The 17898-nt window shown below is 42.3% G+C and overlaps 1 protein-coding gene across 5 annotated transcripts in view; it reads right to left on the bottom strand.

Annotated features, from left to right (window-relative positions):
* The window catches only part of hadhb (hydroxyacyl-CoA dehydrogenase trifunctional multienzyme complex subunit beta), a 61067-nt gene that overhangs the window by 9699 nt on the left and 33470 nt on the right, over nt 1-17898 (bottom strand). For all 5 annotated transcript variants that reach the window (XM_060854318.1, XM_060854344.1, XM_060854311.1 and 2 more), the window contains 6 exons: nt 14387-14567; nt 11095-11216; nt 8851-8930; nt 8705-8752; nt 8524-8611; nt 6840-6914 (listed from right to left, as the gene is read on the bottom strand). In XM_060854318.1, coding sequence (XP_060710301.1) covers nt 6840-6914; nt 8524-8611; nt 8705-8752; nt 8851-8930; nt 11095-11216; nt 14387-14567 — 594 coding nt within the window. The remainder of the gene's footprint in view (nt 1-6839; nt 6915-8523; nt 8612-8704; nt 8753-8850; nt 8931-11094; nt 11217-14386; nt 14568-17898) is intronic.

Raw genomic sequence — 17898 nt, 5'->3', positions numbered from 1 at the left:
GAGAGAGAGAGCGCGAGCGGGGGAGAGAGAGGGATAGAGCGGGAGGGAGCACGGGAGCTGGAGAGCGGGCGAGAGAGAGCGGGACAGAGAGGGCGCACGAGAGAGCGGGGGGAGCGCCAGAGAGAGCGGGAGCGAGAGAGCAAAGGTGTTATTTTTGTGGTTTGCTGGTCAGAGGAAGAGATCAGATTTGCTGAAAAGGGTGTGTAATTTGTTCTGAGTTAAATAGTTGGTAAGGATCACAATAGAAGGAGAACTTGGGCCCTTGCAATATGTGGTAGATTAGGGACACTTTCAGCTTGTGTTCACTTTGTGTTCAGGTGGAGTAGGTGCCCAGAGGAGGGGGCAAGTTTGAACACTGCCTGGCATCTTTGCTTCTGCTTCAGAGTCAGCACCACTCTCCATTTGGAAGCCTGCCAACACCAAATGCCTTACAGCCAACCAGGGAACTGACTGAAGGCTATGTGCCGTGGCTTGGCTGACTGGGTGAAATGTAGAGCAGCAGTTGGGAAGCAAAACAGACTGCAGGGAAGAGGGGCAGGGGGCACTCCTCTGCACCCCCCCCCCCCCCACCACCAACCAAGTTGTGAACTTTCCCGAGCTGGAGACTCTCCTTGGGCTTGGCTCCTTCTCAGCATCTAGAACTTGGCTTGACTGGCAAAGGGATGCAGAGAGTGGAAGATTTACTCCGCTCCTGCTCAGGAGTTTACTCAACCATTTTTTTCAAAATCAGACTAGTGAAGTATGTTTTGGCAACAGGCTTGATTTACTGCCCTCAGTGATGGGTGCAGCCTCTCACTGAATCCCACCACAACGGTGCACCTGGGCCAAAGGGAATACCAGGACTAGTGCTGCTGGGCTGTACATGTGTGGGTGTGAAACTGGAGATCTCGGGACAGAGCCGGAGTGGGGCAGGAATGGAGATCTACAACCGAAAAAAGTACAGGACTAAAGATCAAGGAATAGAGTTGGGACAGAAACCTGTAGGATTCACAGAATCATTGAATCTCTACAGTGGGGAAGCAGGCCATTTGGCCCATCAAGTTTACAGTGACCCTGTGAAGAGCATCCCACCCAGACCCACCCTCCTACCCTATCCCTGTAACCTGCATTTCACATGGTCAATCCACCTAACTTGCACATCTTCAGACTGTTGGAGGAAACCGGAGCACCTGGGAGAAAACCCACGCACATTGAGGAGAATGTGCAAGCGCCATGTGGCCTGAGAGTGTAATTGAACCCGGGTCCATGGATCTGTGAGGCAGCAATGCTAACCACTGAACCACCGTGCCAATTCTTAAGGGGCTTGACAGGGTAAATGCTGAGAGGATGCTTCCCCTCAGGGGACAGTCGAATGAGAGGGTACTGTGTCAGGAAAAAGGGGTGCCAATTTGAGACTAACATGAGGAGGAATTTCTTCCCTTAGCAGGTTGAGTGTCTCTAGAACTCGTTGCCACAAAGAGCTGTGGGGTAAATCCTTGTGCATTTTTAAGACTGCAATAGATAGATTCTTGCTCAGTCAGGGAATCAAGGGTTACAGGGGAAAAGGGCAAGGAAGTGGATGAGACACATTTTGGATCAGTCATGATCCTACTGAATGACACAGCAAGCTCAAGGGGCGAAATGGCCTTCTCCTGGTCTTATTTTTTTTGGTCCATTGGAGCTGTGGACTGGCTCATGATGGAGCATCTGTGATCCTCAGGATGTTATGGACAGTATATTTCAGGAGCTGGTCACAACAGAAGCAATAGCTGCACAAGCAGGAAAGTGTTGGGTGACCACCAGGAAAACTAGGCATGGGCATGTAGTGCACGATGACACAAAAATTGGTGTCATTGCTACTGAGGACGATGGTCTCCTGCTACAGTCTGATACTGATTAGCTATTAAAGAGGGCACAGCAATGGCAGAGGGAATTTAATTCTGAAATGAGAGGTGAAGTATGGGAGGTCTACTACGGGAAAGATCTATAAAATGAATAAGTAGGTACTTGGGGAGTAATGAGGAACAAAGGGTTCTTGGTGTACAAGTCAATAAATTCCCCAACAATGTCAGCGTAGGTAGACATGGTGGTGAAAGCAGCATACATAATGATTGCCTTCATTAGCCAGGGCATCAAATATATGAGCAAGGAAGACTATTACAACTCCATAAAACATTGGTTTGGCTTCAGATGAAATACCGTGTGCAGTTCTGGTCACTACGCCATCAGATGGACGTGACCACACTGGAGAGGTTGCAGAGGAAAGACAATAGGATGTTGCTGGGGCTGGAAAGTGTCAGTTATGAGAAAAGATAGGTTAGGTTTGTTTTCCCTGGAGCAGAGGAGGCTAACAGCTGGGGGGGGGGGGGGGGTGGGGTGGGGGGCCAGGAGGGAATTGAATTGAGATATACAAGATAACAAAAGGCATAGAATAAATTATGAGAATCTTTTCTGTAAGCAGGTCTGTCTAAGAGCAGAGGACATAAGTTTAAACTGAGAACTGAGTGGTTTAGAGTGGATCTGGGGAAATGTTTTTTCATTAGGGGGATGGTAGAAATAGGAAACATGTTGCCTGTTTTTTTTTCTTCTTTTTTTCACCGCGGAGAGCGGCGCGAGCCGGGCGGAAGTGAGGTCGGAGCGCAGAGCTAGTCGGGAAGGTGAGTGAGTAGTATTTGAGTGGGTGTGTTCTAGGGCCTCCCTCCCACCCTCCTCCTCTAACCTAACTTTAAAGTCCACAGGTAAGCGACTGTGTTATTGACTCAGTGTTCTTGTTTTGGAGACAAAGTGTACAGTCATGGCAGCGCAGGCAGTGGAATGTTCTTCATGCAGGATGTTTGAGGTAGGGGTGACCACCGATACTCCTGCCGACTTCGTCTGCAGGAAATGCAGGGAGATCCTGCTCCTCACCGAACGAGTTAGGGAACTGGAACTGGAGTTGGATGAACTGAGGATTATTCGAGAGGCTGAGAGGGTGATTGATAGAAGCTACAGGGACATAGTTACGCCAGAGAACAGAGGTAGCTGGGTAACAGAGGTGGGAAGGGGAAGAAGCAGGCAGTGCAGGGTTCCACTGTGGTCATTCCCCTAAAAAATAGGTATACAGCTTTGGAAACTGTTGGAGGGGACAGCCTTGCAGGTGTAAGCTGCAGTGAAGGGGTCAGTGGCGTGAGGTCTGGTTCTGAGACTAAGAAGGGAAAGGGGGGAGAGCAGGAGAGCGCTAGTTATAGGAGACTCTCTAGTTAGAGGGACGGACAGGCGGTTCTGTGGACATGGGCGAGACTCTCGAATGGTTTGCCGCCTCCCGGGTGCCAGGGTCCGAGACGTCTCAGACCGTGTCTTCAGAATCCTTAAGAGGGAGGGTGTGCAGCCAGAAGTCGTGGTACACATTGGCACCAACGACATAGGTAGGAAGAGGGGTGGGGAGGTCATTCAAGAACTCAGGGAGTTAGGCTGGAAGCTAAAAGCTAGGACAGACAGAGTCGTCATCTCTGGGTTGTTGCCGGTGCCACGTGACAGTGAGGCAAGGAATAGGGAGAGAGTGTAGTTGAACACGTGGCTGCAAGGATGGTGTAGGAGGGAGGGCTTCAGGTATTTGGACAATTGGACTGCATTCTGGGGAAGGTGGGACCTGTACAAACAGGACGGGTTGCACCTGAACCAGAAGGGCACCAATATCCTGGGGGTAGGTTTGCTAGCACTCTTCAGGGGGGTTTAAACTAATTTGGCAGGGGGATGGGATCCGGACTTGTAGTCCAGCAAGTAAGCTTCAGGATGTCCAAGAATGTAGGGAGGCTGTGGAGAAGTTAGCACTGACAGGGAATACTTGCAGACACAGAGATGGGCTCAAGTGCGTATACTTCAACGCAAGAAGTATCAGAAATAAGGTGGGTGAACTTAAGGCATGGATCGGTACCTGGGACTATGATGCTGTGGCCATCACGGAAACGTGGATAGATGAGGGACAGGAATGGTTGTTGGAGGTTCCTGGTTACAGATGTTTCAGTAAGATTAGGGAGGGTGGTAAAAAAGGAGGGGGGGGTGGCATTGCTAATTAGAAATGGTATAACGGCTGCAGAAAGGAAGTTTGAGGGGGATCTGCCTTTGGAGGTAGTATGGGCTGAAGTCAGAAATAGGAAAGGTGCAGTCACCTTGTTGGGTGTTTACTATAGGCCCCCAGTAGCAGCAGAGATGTGGAGGAACAGATTGGGAAACAGATTTTGGAAAGGTGCAGAAGCCACAGGGTCGTAGTCATGGGCGACTTCAACTTCCCAAATATTGATTGGAAGCTCTTTAGATCAAGTAGATTGGATGGGGCGGTGTTTGTGCAGTGTGTCCAGGAAGCTTTTCTAATTCAGTATGTAGATTGTCCAACCAGAGGGGAGGCCATATTGGATTTGGTACTCGGTAATGAGCCAGGACAAGTGATGGGCTTGTTAGTGGGTGAACATTTTGGTGATGGTGACCACAATTCTGTGACTTTCACCTTGGTCATGGAGAGAGATAGGTGCGCACAACAGGGTAGATTTTACAATTGGGGGAAGGGAAATTACGATGCTGTAAGACAGGATTTGAGGAGCATAAGTTGGAAGCATAGGCTGTCAGGGAAGGATGTGGTGGAAATGTGGAACTTTTTCAAGAAGCAGATACGACGCGTCCTTGATATGTATGTACCTATCAGGCAGGAAAGAAATGGTCGTGTGAAGGAGCCTTGGTTGACGAGGGACGTTGAATGTCTAGTAAAGAGGAAGAAGGCGGCTTACATAAGGTTGAGGAAACAGGGTTCAGACAGAGCAGTGGAGGGATACAGGATAGCCAGAAGGGACCTGAAGAAAGGGATTAGGCGAGCTAAGAGAGGGCATGAAAAATCCTTGGCGGATAGGATCAAGGATAACCCCAAGGCATTTTATGCGTATGAGAGAAACATGAGAATGACGAGAACGAGGGTAGGTCCGATCAAGGACAGTGGTGGGAGATTGTGTATTGAGTCGGAAGAGATAGGAGAGGTCTTGAACAAGTACTTTTCTTCAGTATTTACGAACGAGAGGGACCGTATTGTTGAAGAGGAGAGTGTGTAACGGACTGGTTAGCTAGAAGAGATACTTGTTAGGAAGGAAGATGTGTTGGACATTTTGAACAACTTGAGGATAGACAAGTTCCCCGGGCCTGACGGGATATATCCTAGGATTATGTGGGAAGCAAGAGAGGAAATTGCAGTACCGTTGGCAATGATCTTTTCATCTTCACTGTCAACGGGGGTGGTACCAGGGGACTGGAGAGTAGCGAATGTTGTGCCCCTGTTCAAAAAAGGGAATAGGGATAACCCCAGGAATTACAGGCCAGTTAGTCTTACTTCTGTGGTAGGCAAAGTAATGGAAAGGGTACTGAGGGATAGGATTTATGAGTATCTGGAAAGACACTGCTTGATTAGGGACAGCCAGCACGGATTTGTGAAGGGTAGGTCTTGCCTTACAAGTCTTATTGAATTCTTTGAGGAGGTGACCAAGCATGTGGATGAGGGTAGAGCAGTGGATGTAGTGTACATGGATTTTAGTAAGGCATTTGATAAGGTTCCCCATGGTAGGCTTATGCGGAAAGTCAGGAGGCATGGGATAGAGGGAAACTTGGCCAATTGGATTGAAAACTGGCTAACCGGTCGAAGTCAGAGAGTGGTGGTAGATGGTAAATATTCAGCCTGGAGCCCAGTTACAAGTGGAGTTCCGCAGGGATCAGTACTGGGTCCTCTGCTGTTTGTAATTTTTATTAATGACTTGGATGAGGGAGTCGAAGGGTGGGTCAGTAAATTTGCAGATGATACGAAGATTGGTGGAGTTGTGGACAGTGAGGAGGGCTGTTGTCGGCTGCAAAGGGACTTAGATGCAGAGCTGGGCTGAGGAGTGGCAGATGGAGTTCAACCCTGCCAAGGGTGAGGTTGTCCATTTTGGAAGAACAAATAAGAATGCGGAATACAGGGTTAACGGTAGGGTTCTTAGTCAGATGGAGGAACAAAGGGATCTTGGGGTCTATGTACATAGATCTTTGAAAGTTGCCACTCAGGTGGATAGAGCTTGTAAGAAGGCCTATGGTGTATTAGTGTTCATTAGCAGAGGGATTGAATTCAAGAGTCGTGAGGTGATGTTGCAGCTGTACAGGACTCTGGTTAGGCCACATTTGGAGTAGTGTGTGCAGTTCTGGTCGCCTCACTTTAGGAAAGATGTGGAAGCTTTGGAGAGAGTGCAGCGAAGATTTACCAGGATGTTGCCTGGAATGGAGAATAGGTCGTACGAGGACAGGTTGAGAGTTCTCGGCCTTTTCTCGTTGGAACGACGAAGGATGAGGGGTGACTTGATAGAGGTTTATAAGATGATCAGAGGAATAGATAGAGTAGACAGTCAGAAACTTTTTCCCTGGGTACAACAGAGTATTACAAGGGGACATAAATTTAAGGTGAAGGGTGGAAGGTATAGGGGAGATGTCAGGGGTGGGTTCTTTACCCAGAGAGTGGTTGGGGCATGGAATGCGCTGCCCGTGGCAGTGGTAGAGTCAGAATCATTGACGACCTTTAAGCGGCAATTGGATAGGTACATGGATGGGTGCTTAATCTAGGATAGATGTTCGGCACAACATCGTGGGCCGAAGGGCCTGTTCTGTGCTGTATTGTTCTATGTTCTAGATGATGGTGGAAGCAGGTACTCTTGCAACATTTAAGAAGCATCTGGATGAGCACTTAAAACGCCATGGTGGGCTATCGACCAAGTGTAGATAAATGGTATTAATATAGTTGGTTGGCTTGGACATAATGAAGCGAGGGGCCTGTTTCTAAGCTGTGTGACTCTCAAACGGCAAGTTCAATTGAAACATACCCTTGATTTTCTACCCATGTAGGTCTTTGCGAACCAGTCAGAATCCATCGCTTTCATATTAGAGAGGATCTGTGCCTGTTCAAAAATAAATACATTTAAGTTATATTCTTTAGCTTAGAATTGTATTAAAGAGTCATCGGTATGGACACCACTTCTGGTGCAACACTAAGACTCAGAGTAATAATGCAATAGTTTGATAGAGATCCTTAGTATTTTCGGATAAAATGTAAGCCAATCCAATGTTGACCTCAGGTTCCATGAGGACAAAGTGACACCAGACCACATTCAACCTTAGAGCAAACATGTTTCTTTAAAAAGAGCTGCATTCAGGAGGCAAGAGGGTGACTGCACCTACTATGAAGGCTGCTTTATCAATGACTCTACCTCCATGACAAGATCAGAACTAGGTACATGTTTACATTGTAAATGGAACTGAACAATCTCGGAGGTAATGAAGCAGTCCTTATTTGCATGCAGTTGAAATGCATAGCTTCTAGATTTAGACTGATAACCAGCAAGCAAAATTAGTGCTACAGAACATCCATCAGCAAGAAGAGAAAGCCTAATGATCTCTTCTTCATATTTAACATTATTGAATCCCCACCAACACCTTGGAAGAAACATAAATAGTTGCTTTAGCATGATGTGGAAGTGCTGTTGTTGGATTGGGGTGGACAAAGTTATAAGTCACCAGGTTAAGTCCAGCCACTTTATTTGAAATTCAAAGCTGAATTCACTTGATGAAGGAACAGCACTCCGAAAGCTTGTAATTTCAAATAAACCAGCTGGACTATAATCTGGCATCGTGTGACTTCTGACTGTGGCTATATGAGCAGATCAAAGGTCAAGTATTGATTTCACAAAGCCTGACATCTACAAGGACCAAGTCATGGATATGTTCAAACAATCCCCACTTACTGGCATGAATGCAGTACCAACACTACTTCAGAGTCTTGGCACCATTCAGATAAAACTGACTGACACCCCTTCCACCATTTTCACACATCACAACAGCAGTGCTACTTATAAAATGCATTGCAGCAACTTGCCAAAGCTTCTTTAACAGCAAATCCCCAATCTAAAACCATAAATGTTCAGCAGGACAAGGGTTGCAGATACATAGAGCATTACCATCTGCAAGCTTCTCTCCAAGTCACATTACATTCTGGTTTGGAAATATATTGTTGTTCCTTCATCATTGCTTAATCAAAATTGTGGACTTTTCTGCCTCACAATGCCGAGAGAGAGCCTGAATCTCAGATTGCAATGGTTCAGGAAGCCAGATTACCAACACCTCCAGGGAAATGGGGATAGATGTCATAACTAGGCCTTGCAAGTGATACCAGTTGAAATGTTATCACAGATTTAGATAGTAGTGAAACAAAATTCAGTTTCATTTATGGATAATCTATTTTTTAAAAAATGTTACTCTGAATACACATAGATAGTGATGATATTAGCCTTTTTGAGTTACAGAACAGATATATTTACCAATTCATCACACCATATTCACACAATCCTTTTGATTGTGGACGTTTCAAAAAACAATGAATAAAACACATTGTGGATCCACCAGAAAGCAAAATAGATTTGATTACAATCTTTTAATTCTGGATAACTTTATCTAGAAGGCATCTCCTCACATGGACTTCCTGTTTCTTTTGATCTTAACATGTAAACTCACTGCGAAAGCTTCATGGAACTCAAAGACATCAATATCCTCAAGAGTTAATCCAGCTTTTTCCAAAACTTTAGGAGTGGCATATGTTGGCCTAGGATTAAAATAATTGTTAGTTACAGAAAGAAAACATCTGGAAAATGACACACAAGCTTAATAGGTGGCAAGTATTGATTTAAAAACTTACCCGAGGAGTAACTGGTCTTTAGGATCCTGGGAAACATATACAAAATCCCTGAAAATAACCAAATATTATTTAAAATATATAGACCACAATACAGCACATTTATACTTGCCCCCTTTAGACCAACGAGAAACAAGTAGCTTCCTTACCTCAGGTATGCAAGTGGTTTGTAGCCCATAGCTAGTGCTTTTTCTTCAGACATCATCAACACTGCTGATGCACCATCTGTCTGAAATTCAGACAATGGAAAGGTTATGCTCAAGGACATACCTGAATCTTGGGAATATATACATTTCCAAAAATAAGCAAAAGCTATATTTTGTGAAGTGGGAATATGGTCACAATTGTTTTTTTTCCCCTGCTTGGAATTGCCCTGGGGTTCAATCTCAGCAGCCGTATTTGTAATCTGTATCTAAAATCCCTAACAACTCATCTGTATTTCTAGCTTCTCAGTAATTTGGTAAAAGCAACAAATTTGGTTTCAAACTACAATTGTGAATTGAGCACAACTCATTATAGGGAAGCTTGGCATTATTGAGAAACAAAATCAGAAAATGCTGCAAAATCTCAGCAGGTCTGGCATCATCTATGGAGACAAAGCAGAGTTAATGTTTTGGGTCCAGTGACACATCTTCAGAACTGCTCAGTTATTCACAGGAGTCAACGCTTAGAATGCTTCCCCACAAAAGTATCATTTAGACTCTCCATCTCAACCCAGAGTCATGACTTTAAGTTCAAGGTTCAATAAATCATATATTGAAAACTTTATGGTGTTTATCTACAGTAATGATGGACTTGTAGTGACAATTGTACACCACCTCACATAATATAATGAACCCAACCGGTGGTAAAACCGGACAAGCCAGATTCCAGAATGAATCCTGGCTTGATAGATCAAAACTTTCGTCACTATGGTGGTCAGTCATGGAAATAGTCAAAAGAGGCTGCCAATATATTTTTCACAGCTGAAAATGTGTTGCTGGTTAAAGCACAGCAGGTTAGGCAGCATCCAAGGAACAGGAAATTCGATGTTTCGGGCCAGAGCCCTTCATCAGGAATGAGGAGAGTGTGCCAGACAGGTCTTGTAGAGGGAGGAAGAGAGCTTCTTCAAGGAAGGCATCCTTGCAAGAGGATTCGCAGTAGGTTAAAATCTTCGAGTAAAACATCCAAGGAACAGGAAATTCAACGTTTCAGGCCAGAGCCCTTCATCAGGAATGAGGAGAGTGTGCCAGGCATCCAAGGAACAGGAAATTCGACGTTTCAGGCCAGAGCCCTCCATCAGGAATGAGGAGAGTGTGCCAGGCATCCAAGGAACACAAAATTTTTACTCGAAGATTTTAACCTACTGCGAATCCTCTTGCAAGGATGCCTTCCTTGAAGAAGCTCTCTTCCTCCCTCTACAAGGCCTGCCTGGCACACTCTCCTCATTCCTGATGAAGGGCTCTGGCCCGAAACGTCGAATTTCCTGTTCCTTGGATGCTGCCTAACCTGCTGTGCTTTAACCAGCAATACATTTTCAGCTGTGATCTCCAGCATCTGCAGACCTCACTTTTTACTCAAATATATTTTTCACAAAAGGGCATCAAAATTTATTACACACAAAAAGAAATAAACTGTTCTACACAATAAAATAAAATATAATATTTGAAATAGCTTTACCTCAGAGATCAATAAATAAAGATTCAACCCTTTTACACTCAATAACCTTACAGGAACACAAGCCTCAGTGAAGGGTCACATTGACCTGGCAGTACTTGCTTTTCCCCAGCAAACTTCTGCATTCAGTCAATGCTATCTTCATTAGTTAATGTCTCTTCATGAGCTCTTCAAACATTACAGCTCACTTATTTCTTTATATGGATTTCTAAAACTCTATTTCCACAGCCTTCTGCTTAGGGAGGTCTCGCTCTCAAATTCTAAAAGAACCTTTTGGTTGTGTCAGTCTTCTGTGTATTGTAAGACAACTTTTTGTAAGGCAACAGCACATTTATCCCCTCTCTTCCACTTTTCCTGTATTAAACTATTTATCATACAGGTTTTTTTTTAAAAATGCCTTATTTAATTGGATACAAATACATTTCCAAATACTCTCAGGAGTCAAAGTGAAACTAAAACTATATCCTTCTTAACATACGCAATGCTTTGAAATATAAAACAACTTAAGTTGTACGTGGCTCTATCCCTTTTAGAACCCAAGATTTCAAATAAACAATATAATCTTGAATTTTCATCAGAAAATATTCAGGTAGTTCTCAAAATCAATTGTAATAACCAACACAAATATGTGCCCCTGATAAGGAGCACGGACTAGTGCAACAGGCTGTTTCAAAATCAATTTATTCTCTTAAATCATTGTCATAATATTCCATCAGTAATTCACAATTTGCTTTTACCAGAAATGATGCATTGGCAGCAGTAATTGTTCCATGTGGTTTGATAAATGCTGGCTTCAATCGAGCCATCTCTTCAATTGACGATGGTCTAATTCCATTGTCTTTAGTGACTGTGTGACGACCTGATATAAAACAACATATATAATAATGTCATACAAATCCAATTCAGCTTCTTAGCCACATAAATACATCTTTTCCTCCAGAAAGCAAACATTTCTTCAGCGAAAATTACAATTACTTTTATTTGCTTTGAGATACAACCTTAACACAAGGAGGCATTTGTAACAGATGCTATTGTTTTTGAACAAAAGCCTACATGCAGATAATCCTTGAACATTAGGCCTAGAAACTTTGGTTAAATATTTCCCCATTTTTGTTTGCACTAGCCGAGTCAGATCACTGGGTGTAGAAAGACCAACTAAAAATGCTATATGCAGGTCAAACTGTCATCAAGCCTTTAATTGCTCGAATTACTGCTGTAAAATAAGTCAGATCTTATGGGCCCATCTCCAAAATGAACAGTGGATGACAGAAAACAGATGAAGCTTACGTAAGAACAATTAACTTAAAAATAAGCAAATAATGGTTGCAGGAATCCTGCCTGAAGTGGGTTTGAACAGAACAGCAGGGAGGTGGGCTGTGCACGTGGCAAGACACCATTCATCGATCTTCAGGAGGTCTGATGACTTGAGAAAAAATAAGAGCATTGTACAAGCGTCAATATGCTAAAATTGAGGGACCGGACTTGATTCACTTCAGTTAAGACAAATAAGCACTTAAATGGACCAGGACTATAGAATGCGGCTAATTATATAATCAGATATTTGGTGCTCGGGAAGTCTACTAAAAAAAGTCTGCATTTAATATGAAGGAGCTCCTTGCACCAACTTTGTCAGGACACTTCTAATAATAAAATGTATGGCTAGCAACACACCTCAGGTTCCAACTACAACACAGCATCTAGTAGCAGATGTCCTAGCTTCAGATGGTGCAAACAGTATTGACCCAAAGTCTGAATGCAACATTTAAAACTCAAAACTACTCTATTGCTACTCTAAAAAACCAACATGCAAACTAACTTTAGCACTGGCCTCATCATTCCCTATTAACTACTGAAACTTTCGATAAGTACGAAAAAGCATCCAAGGTGAATAGATTCCAGAAACTTACCTGGAAGTACAGAACTTTGAACATTACAGTACAGTACAGGCCTTTCGGCCCGCCATGTTACACTGCCCTGTGAAACTAATCCATTCTCGTCCATATGTCTATCCAATGACCGTTGAAATGCTTGTAAAGTTGGCGAGTCTACAACTGTTGCAGGCAATGTGTTCCATGCCCCTACTACTCGGAGTAAAGGAACTACCTCTGATGTCTCTCCTATATCTATCACCCCTCCATTTGAAACTATGCTCCCTCGTGCTATCCATCAACACCCTAGGAAAAAGGGTCTCTCTGATCGAACCCTCTGATTATCTTGTATGTCTCAATTAAGTCACCTCTCAACCTTCTCCTAATGAAAACAGCCTCAAGTCCCTCACCCTTTGCTCATAAGACTTTCCCTCCATATGAAGCAACATCCTAGTAAATCTCCTCTGAACCCTTTCCAAAGCTTCCACATGCTTCCTATAATGCAGTGACCAATCATTTTAATTAGCTCAAAACCATTTCAACTGGGGATCAGTTATGCAAAGTTTTAAAAAAAATGAAAAGGCCTGATAAGTGGGAAAGTTAACTGAGTTAACCCATTGATGCAGAATGGGTTTAACAGAAAAATAATAAAACCAAATGTTTAAGTAGGCTGATGAATTTGTTTGGAACAGACAAAGCAAAATACCTTCCTTAAAAGGGGGAAAGATGAAAGGTTGCTATTCTGAAGCTCATCAATCAGAAAAAGTGAAATGGTATAAACATCACCGACTTTTACTTATGGTTAAACTGAAACTCTCACCGATAAAATGAATTAAGTATAAGGATGGCATGACTTTGCATTTGATAACAGTTTTGAATAAGCTGTTTCAACCTGTAATAGATCACGCATAAACAAGCTTGTAATACAATAGGAAAAGTGTAATAATTTATTGGACAGGGCTTCATTCTCTGCTCTGTGTAAATTAATTTTATAGTGGGGAATAAATGATAGATGGTGTGTGTGAAATGTCAGCTTGGAAAAAATAGATGCCATAGGTCAAATTTTATTTTTTTTTAAACCAAGTTTTACAAAGTACATTCCTGTGCTTAAAAATGTTTTGCTGGAAAAGCGCAGCAGGTCAGGCAGCATCAAAGGAACAGGAGAATCGATGTTTCGGGCATAAGCCCGTCTTCAGGAATGTTTCTGTACATTTCTGTACCTAAAACAATAACAGAAAGTGCGAGAGAAACTCAACAGATCTGAAAGCATTTATGGAGCAAATGTTTTATGGCTCACTGGACTCGTATTCAAGATTAAAAGTAATGCTCAGGGGACAAAGGTTCAAATTCCACCACTGCAGATGATGAAATTTGAATTCAATAATAATGTGGTATGAAAACCTAACTTACTACTCATCATGTGACCATTATCAATTGTTAAAAATGTACATGGTTCATCACGGTGCTTTAGTAAAGAAAATCTGCTAAACTTAACTGGTCTGGCTGACATTATTTCAGACACATACAAATATGGTTTACTCTTATTTTCCATCTGGACAATCTACAGAAATGAACTCTGGCTTGGTCAGCAACACCCACATCCCATGAATGAATAATAAAATAAAAGTCAACATTAATTCTACAATGAAACACCAAAAAAAGTGTATACTATCTGTTCATCATTTCATTGCTCTGTTGTTTGTAGCTGGTGTCTACAATTTTCAACTGTACAATGATTTCACTTAATAATTGCTGCACTGATTTTAAAGTTCTTTGGGACTCTTGGAAATTGTGTTCCATATCATTTAATTAGTCTTTTATTCTGGTGTGTTGCCCTACTGGTGTGTCTTTTTAACTAAAGATTTACCTTCTCACGAAACTGATTTTATTAAGATTCTCCCTTGGTTCTAATCTATAAATGAGACAAGATCATGTTAAAAATGAGATTTTTAAAAATGCATGGCTGTACATTGCCCAGTCCTAGATGTCCAAAGCATCAGTGATGGGTCTTGCAACTGTTGTGAAGATATTGTTCCCAAAATAACCAATACTCTTTAAAATCACAGACACAGAAGACAACTAAAGGCATGTGCTTCCAACTAATAATATTTAACCAGAGCATACTTTTCAGTTAAATGCAAGCATATGCAAAGATAATTACCTGGCACTTTGAATGGGATGACATCCTTCAGTAACCTCTCATTTTCTGCTTTCTTGGCCAAAGTATGGGAACGCAAAGCAAATTCATCTTGTTCTGCACGTGATATACCAAATGCTGCTGCAAGTCTGTCTGCAGAGTGGCCCATCGTTTCACTTGTGGAGAACTCCGCCACAGCTGGGAGCTGCAGAAATGATTACATGACTAAGTTTATGTTATATTTTAGTCAAAAAGTACAGTATTTATATATGTTATTTGGTCAATGCCTGTTGCATCAAATCAGGATTTGAACTTCATGAAAAATTCATTTTTCACCACAGGTAATTCTTAACATTTATAACAGCATTAAAAAAAACTCCATCCTTATCCCACATTCAACAGGTTTCTATACCGCTTCCAGAATTTTCACAAATTTAAACTGAGCCACCTGAGAAATCATGAACCATTACAGTAAACATTCCAATTTTAAAAGCGAGGTTTAAAAACACTCCGGTTAGCAATGCATGTTTTTGCAGCCAAATAATGATAATCATATTTATCTAGTATGTCCATTATACATGAAAAATGAGCTACTCACTTTGTTTTACATGTAAAACCTCTGTGCAGGTCTGAGAAGCATCAGAAATTAAAGATCATAATAATACTATTTTGTGTTTCTCAAAAAAGATAAGCAGATTTTGCTGCAATCAAACCTACTAACTTTGCATTATGGAATAAATTTTACACTCACAGCAATTAAGTAATAACTCAACATGTACAATTAAACAAACGGTCTATTCCCTGTAGCCTAGTGTGCCTTCTTTCCAACATTGATTCCACGGTTGAATTTTAAAAGCAAGCTTCAACTTCCCATTAGCACCTCCCATTTCTGGATTGTCAAAAAACCCAATCATCTATTGATCTCAGTCTTGAATATACTCAGTGTTTAAGCACATACAATTCCTGATGAAGGCCTTATGCTCGAAACATTCTCCTGCTCTTCAGATGTTGTCTGACCTGCTGTGCTTTTCAAGTGCCATTTTTCAACTCTGATCTCCAGCATCGGTATTCCTCACTTTCTCCGAAGCACATACAATTCTCTGGGGTAGAGAATTGCTGTAAACACCCACAATCTTCCAAGTTAAAAACATTTCACTTCATTCAAGTTCTACTCTGAGACTATGCACCTGGTTTCCTGACTCTGAAAACCAGGAGAAACAGTGCCTCAGCATTTCAGTGCCTCAAATCCTCTCAGTATTTATGTTCATATGTTCCAATAAGATCACCTCATATTCTTCAAACCAAGAAAATGTTGGCTCATTTTTATTTTTTCGTACAACAGCATCTATACCAGGCAACATTTTAGTAAATGTCCTCTGAACCCTATCCAAAGCTTTCACATCTTTCCTCTAATGGGGTGACCAGAACTGTATGCAAAACTCCAAGTGCAGCCACACCAGAGTTTTGTACAGCTGCAACATGACCTCATGGCTCCAAAACTCAATCTCTCTACCACTGAAAGCTAACATACCATATACTTTCTTAACAACCCTATCAACCTGGGTGGCAACTTCCAGGGATCCATGTACATGGACACAGATCTCTCTGCTCAACTATCAAGAATCTTACCATTAGCCCAGTACTCTTTATTCCTGTTGCTTCTTCCAAAGTGAATCATCTCATACTTTTCTGCATTAAACTACATTTGTGACCTCTCAGCCCAGCTCTGCAAATTTACTAACCCATCCTTCCATGCCCTAATCCAGATCGTTCATAAAAATAACAAACAGCAGTGGCCCCAAAATAGATCCTTGCGATACACCACTAGTAACTGAACTCCAGGATGAATATTTCTCATCAACTAGTACCCTCCGTCTTCTTTCAGCTAGCCAATATCTGATCCCAATTTCTGATCCAAACCGCTAAATCACAGTCAATCCCATGCCTCCATCTTTTGTGCAGTACCGTGAGGAATCTCATCAAACGCCTTACTGAAATCACCCAACAAGTTTATTTGAAAATACTAGCTTTGGGAGCACTACTCCTTCAGTAGTAGCTGAGGAGCAGGATCATAAGACAGAATTTATAGCAAAAAATTAGTGTCATGCAACTGAAATGATATATTGAACAAATCTAGATTGCTGTTAAGCATTCCGTCTTTTAGAATGTTTTGCAGGTTTTGATTCATTAATATGTAAATCCCAGAACCTCTTTCAAGTCACACTCTCGAAATAACTTAAGGTTTTATGAAAAAAAAGGTGACATCTCTGCTCAAATAATACATTAAAGGTGGGAGGTTAGAGTTTGTCTGTATCCCAGTCTTGAATCAGACTGGTTCTATTTCCAAAGTGGAACTTACAAAATATTGCACGGATTGACTGCCTGCACATTGCATGCTTTTTGAGCAAAATACAACAAGTCTGCAAATACAATTCTGCAAATGCAAATTCACCCCATAGACCTATATAAGAGTGAGTGTGTGCATGCGATTATGGGAGTGTGAGTGCACATGAGAGAGTATGTGTTTGCATGTGTGCATGCTTCGTGGAAGTTGTGCTCGAGTGTGATGGAGTATAAACCTGTGAGGGGGTGTGCGCCTGGGTGAGAGTGTGGGGGCTTTTATGTGTATGAGAGAGCCTGCATGTGTGTGTATGTGACAGAGTATATAGTGTAATAGGGGCACCTGAAGTGTGACATGAACCCAAGCTCCCAATTGAGGCCATCCTCATGGGTATCGAACTTGACCATCAGCCTCTGTTCAGCCACGCTGCATTGTTGCGTATCCCAAAGTCCACTTTGGAGGATGGTCACCTGAAGATCCAAGGCCATATTCCGCTTGCTGCTGAAATGTTCCCCAACTGAGGGGTGTGTGGAATAAACACCCCTACCTAATAATTGTTGTAGTGTCCATTTGTCTGTTATCGCAGAGTCTGCTTGGTCTAGCAAATGTGCAATTCCTCGAGGTATCCTTGTCTGCAGCATTGGCTGAGTCACATGAGTACCTGCCGCATACATGGTGGCTGGTGTCCCCGCATAAGACGGAAGTATCTATATCGACACTCTGATACGTCATGCAGTGGTTGCCATGACAGGGCTGTATGGTGCTGTAGTTAATGTTACAACACAGGGTAAACTCTCCTGCTTAATTTAAAACCAGCAACACAGAAAAGATTTATCCCGTGCAGTAATCTGTGAAAATTCGATAGGCCGAGAACTAGTTAAAGTAAAAATTAACAACTTTATTTCTTCAAGTATAACAGATAACAATTAACTAACTATTTACAATTCCTACCGGTTACCTTCCCTTCTATAAAACTAGTCCAATAAAACTCTCAATGATGATTTACAAAACAACACTTCTTATCTCAAAACCAGGCAGCTTTCGGTACTTCTATTTGGATCTTCCTGTGTCTTTTCTTCTGAGGGATTCTGCTTCATGAGTTACTGATCGATAACACTACTTTTCAGAGAGCTATTTTTCAAACAGTCTTTTTACATGCTGGTAGCTGGGCACTTCTGCTCTCAACTGTTCCATT

This window comes from Hemiscyllium ocellatum, chromosome 3 (assembly GCF_020745735.1).
Source record: "Hemiscyllium ocellatum isolate sHemOce1 chromosome 3, sHemOce1.pat.X.cur, whole genome shotgun sequence".
NCBI classification, from domain to species: Eukaryota; Metazoa; Chordata; class Chondrichthyes; order Orectolobiformes; family Hemiscylliidae; genus Hemiscyllium; species Hemiscyllium ocellatum.
The sequence above is the reverse complement of the archived record's forward strand: the minus strand, read 5'-3'. Positions and strand labels throughout refer to the sequence as shown.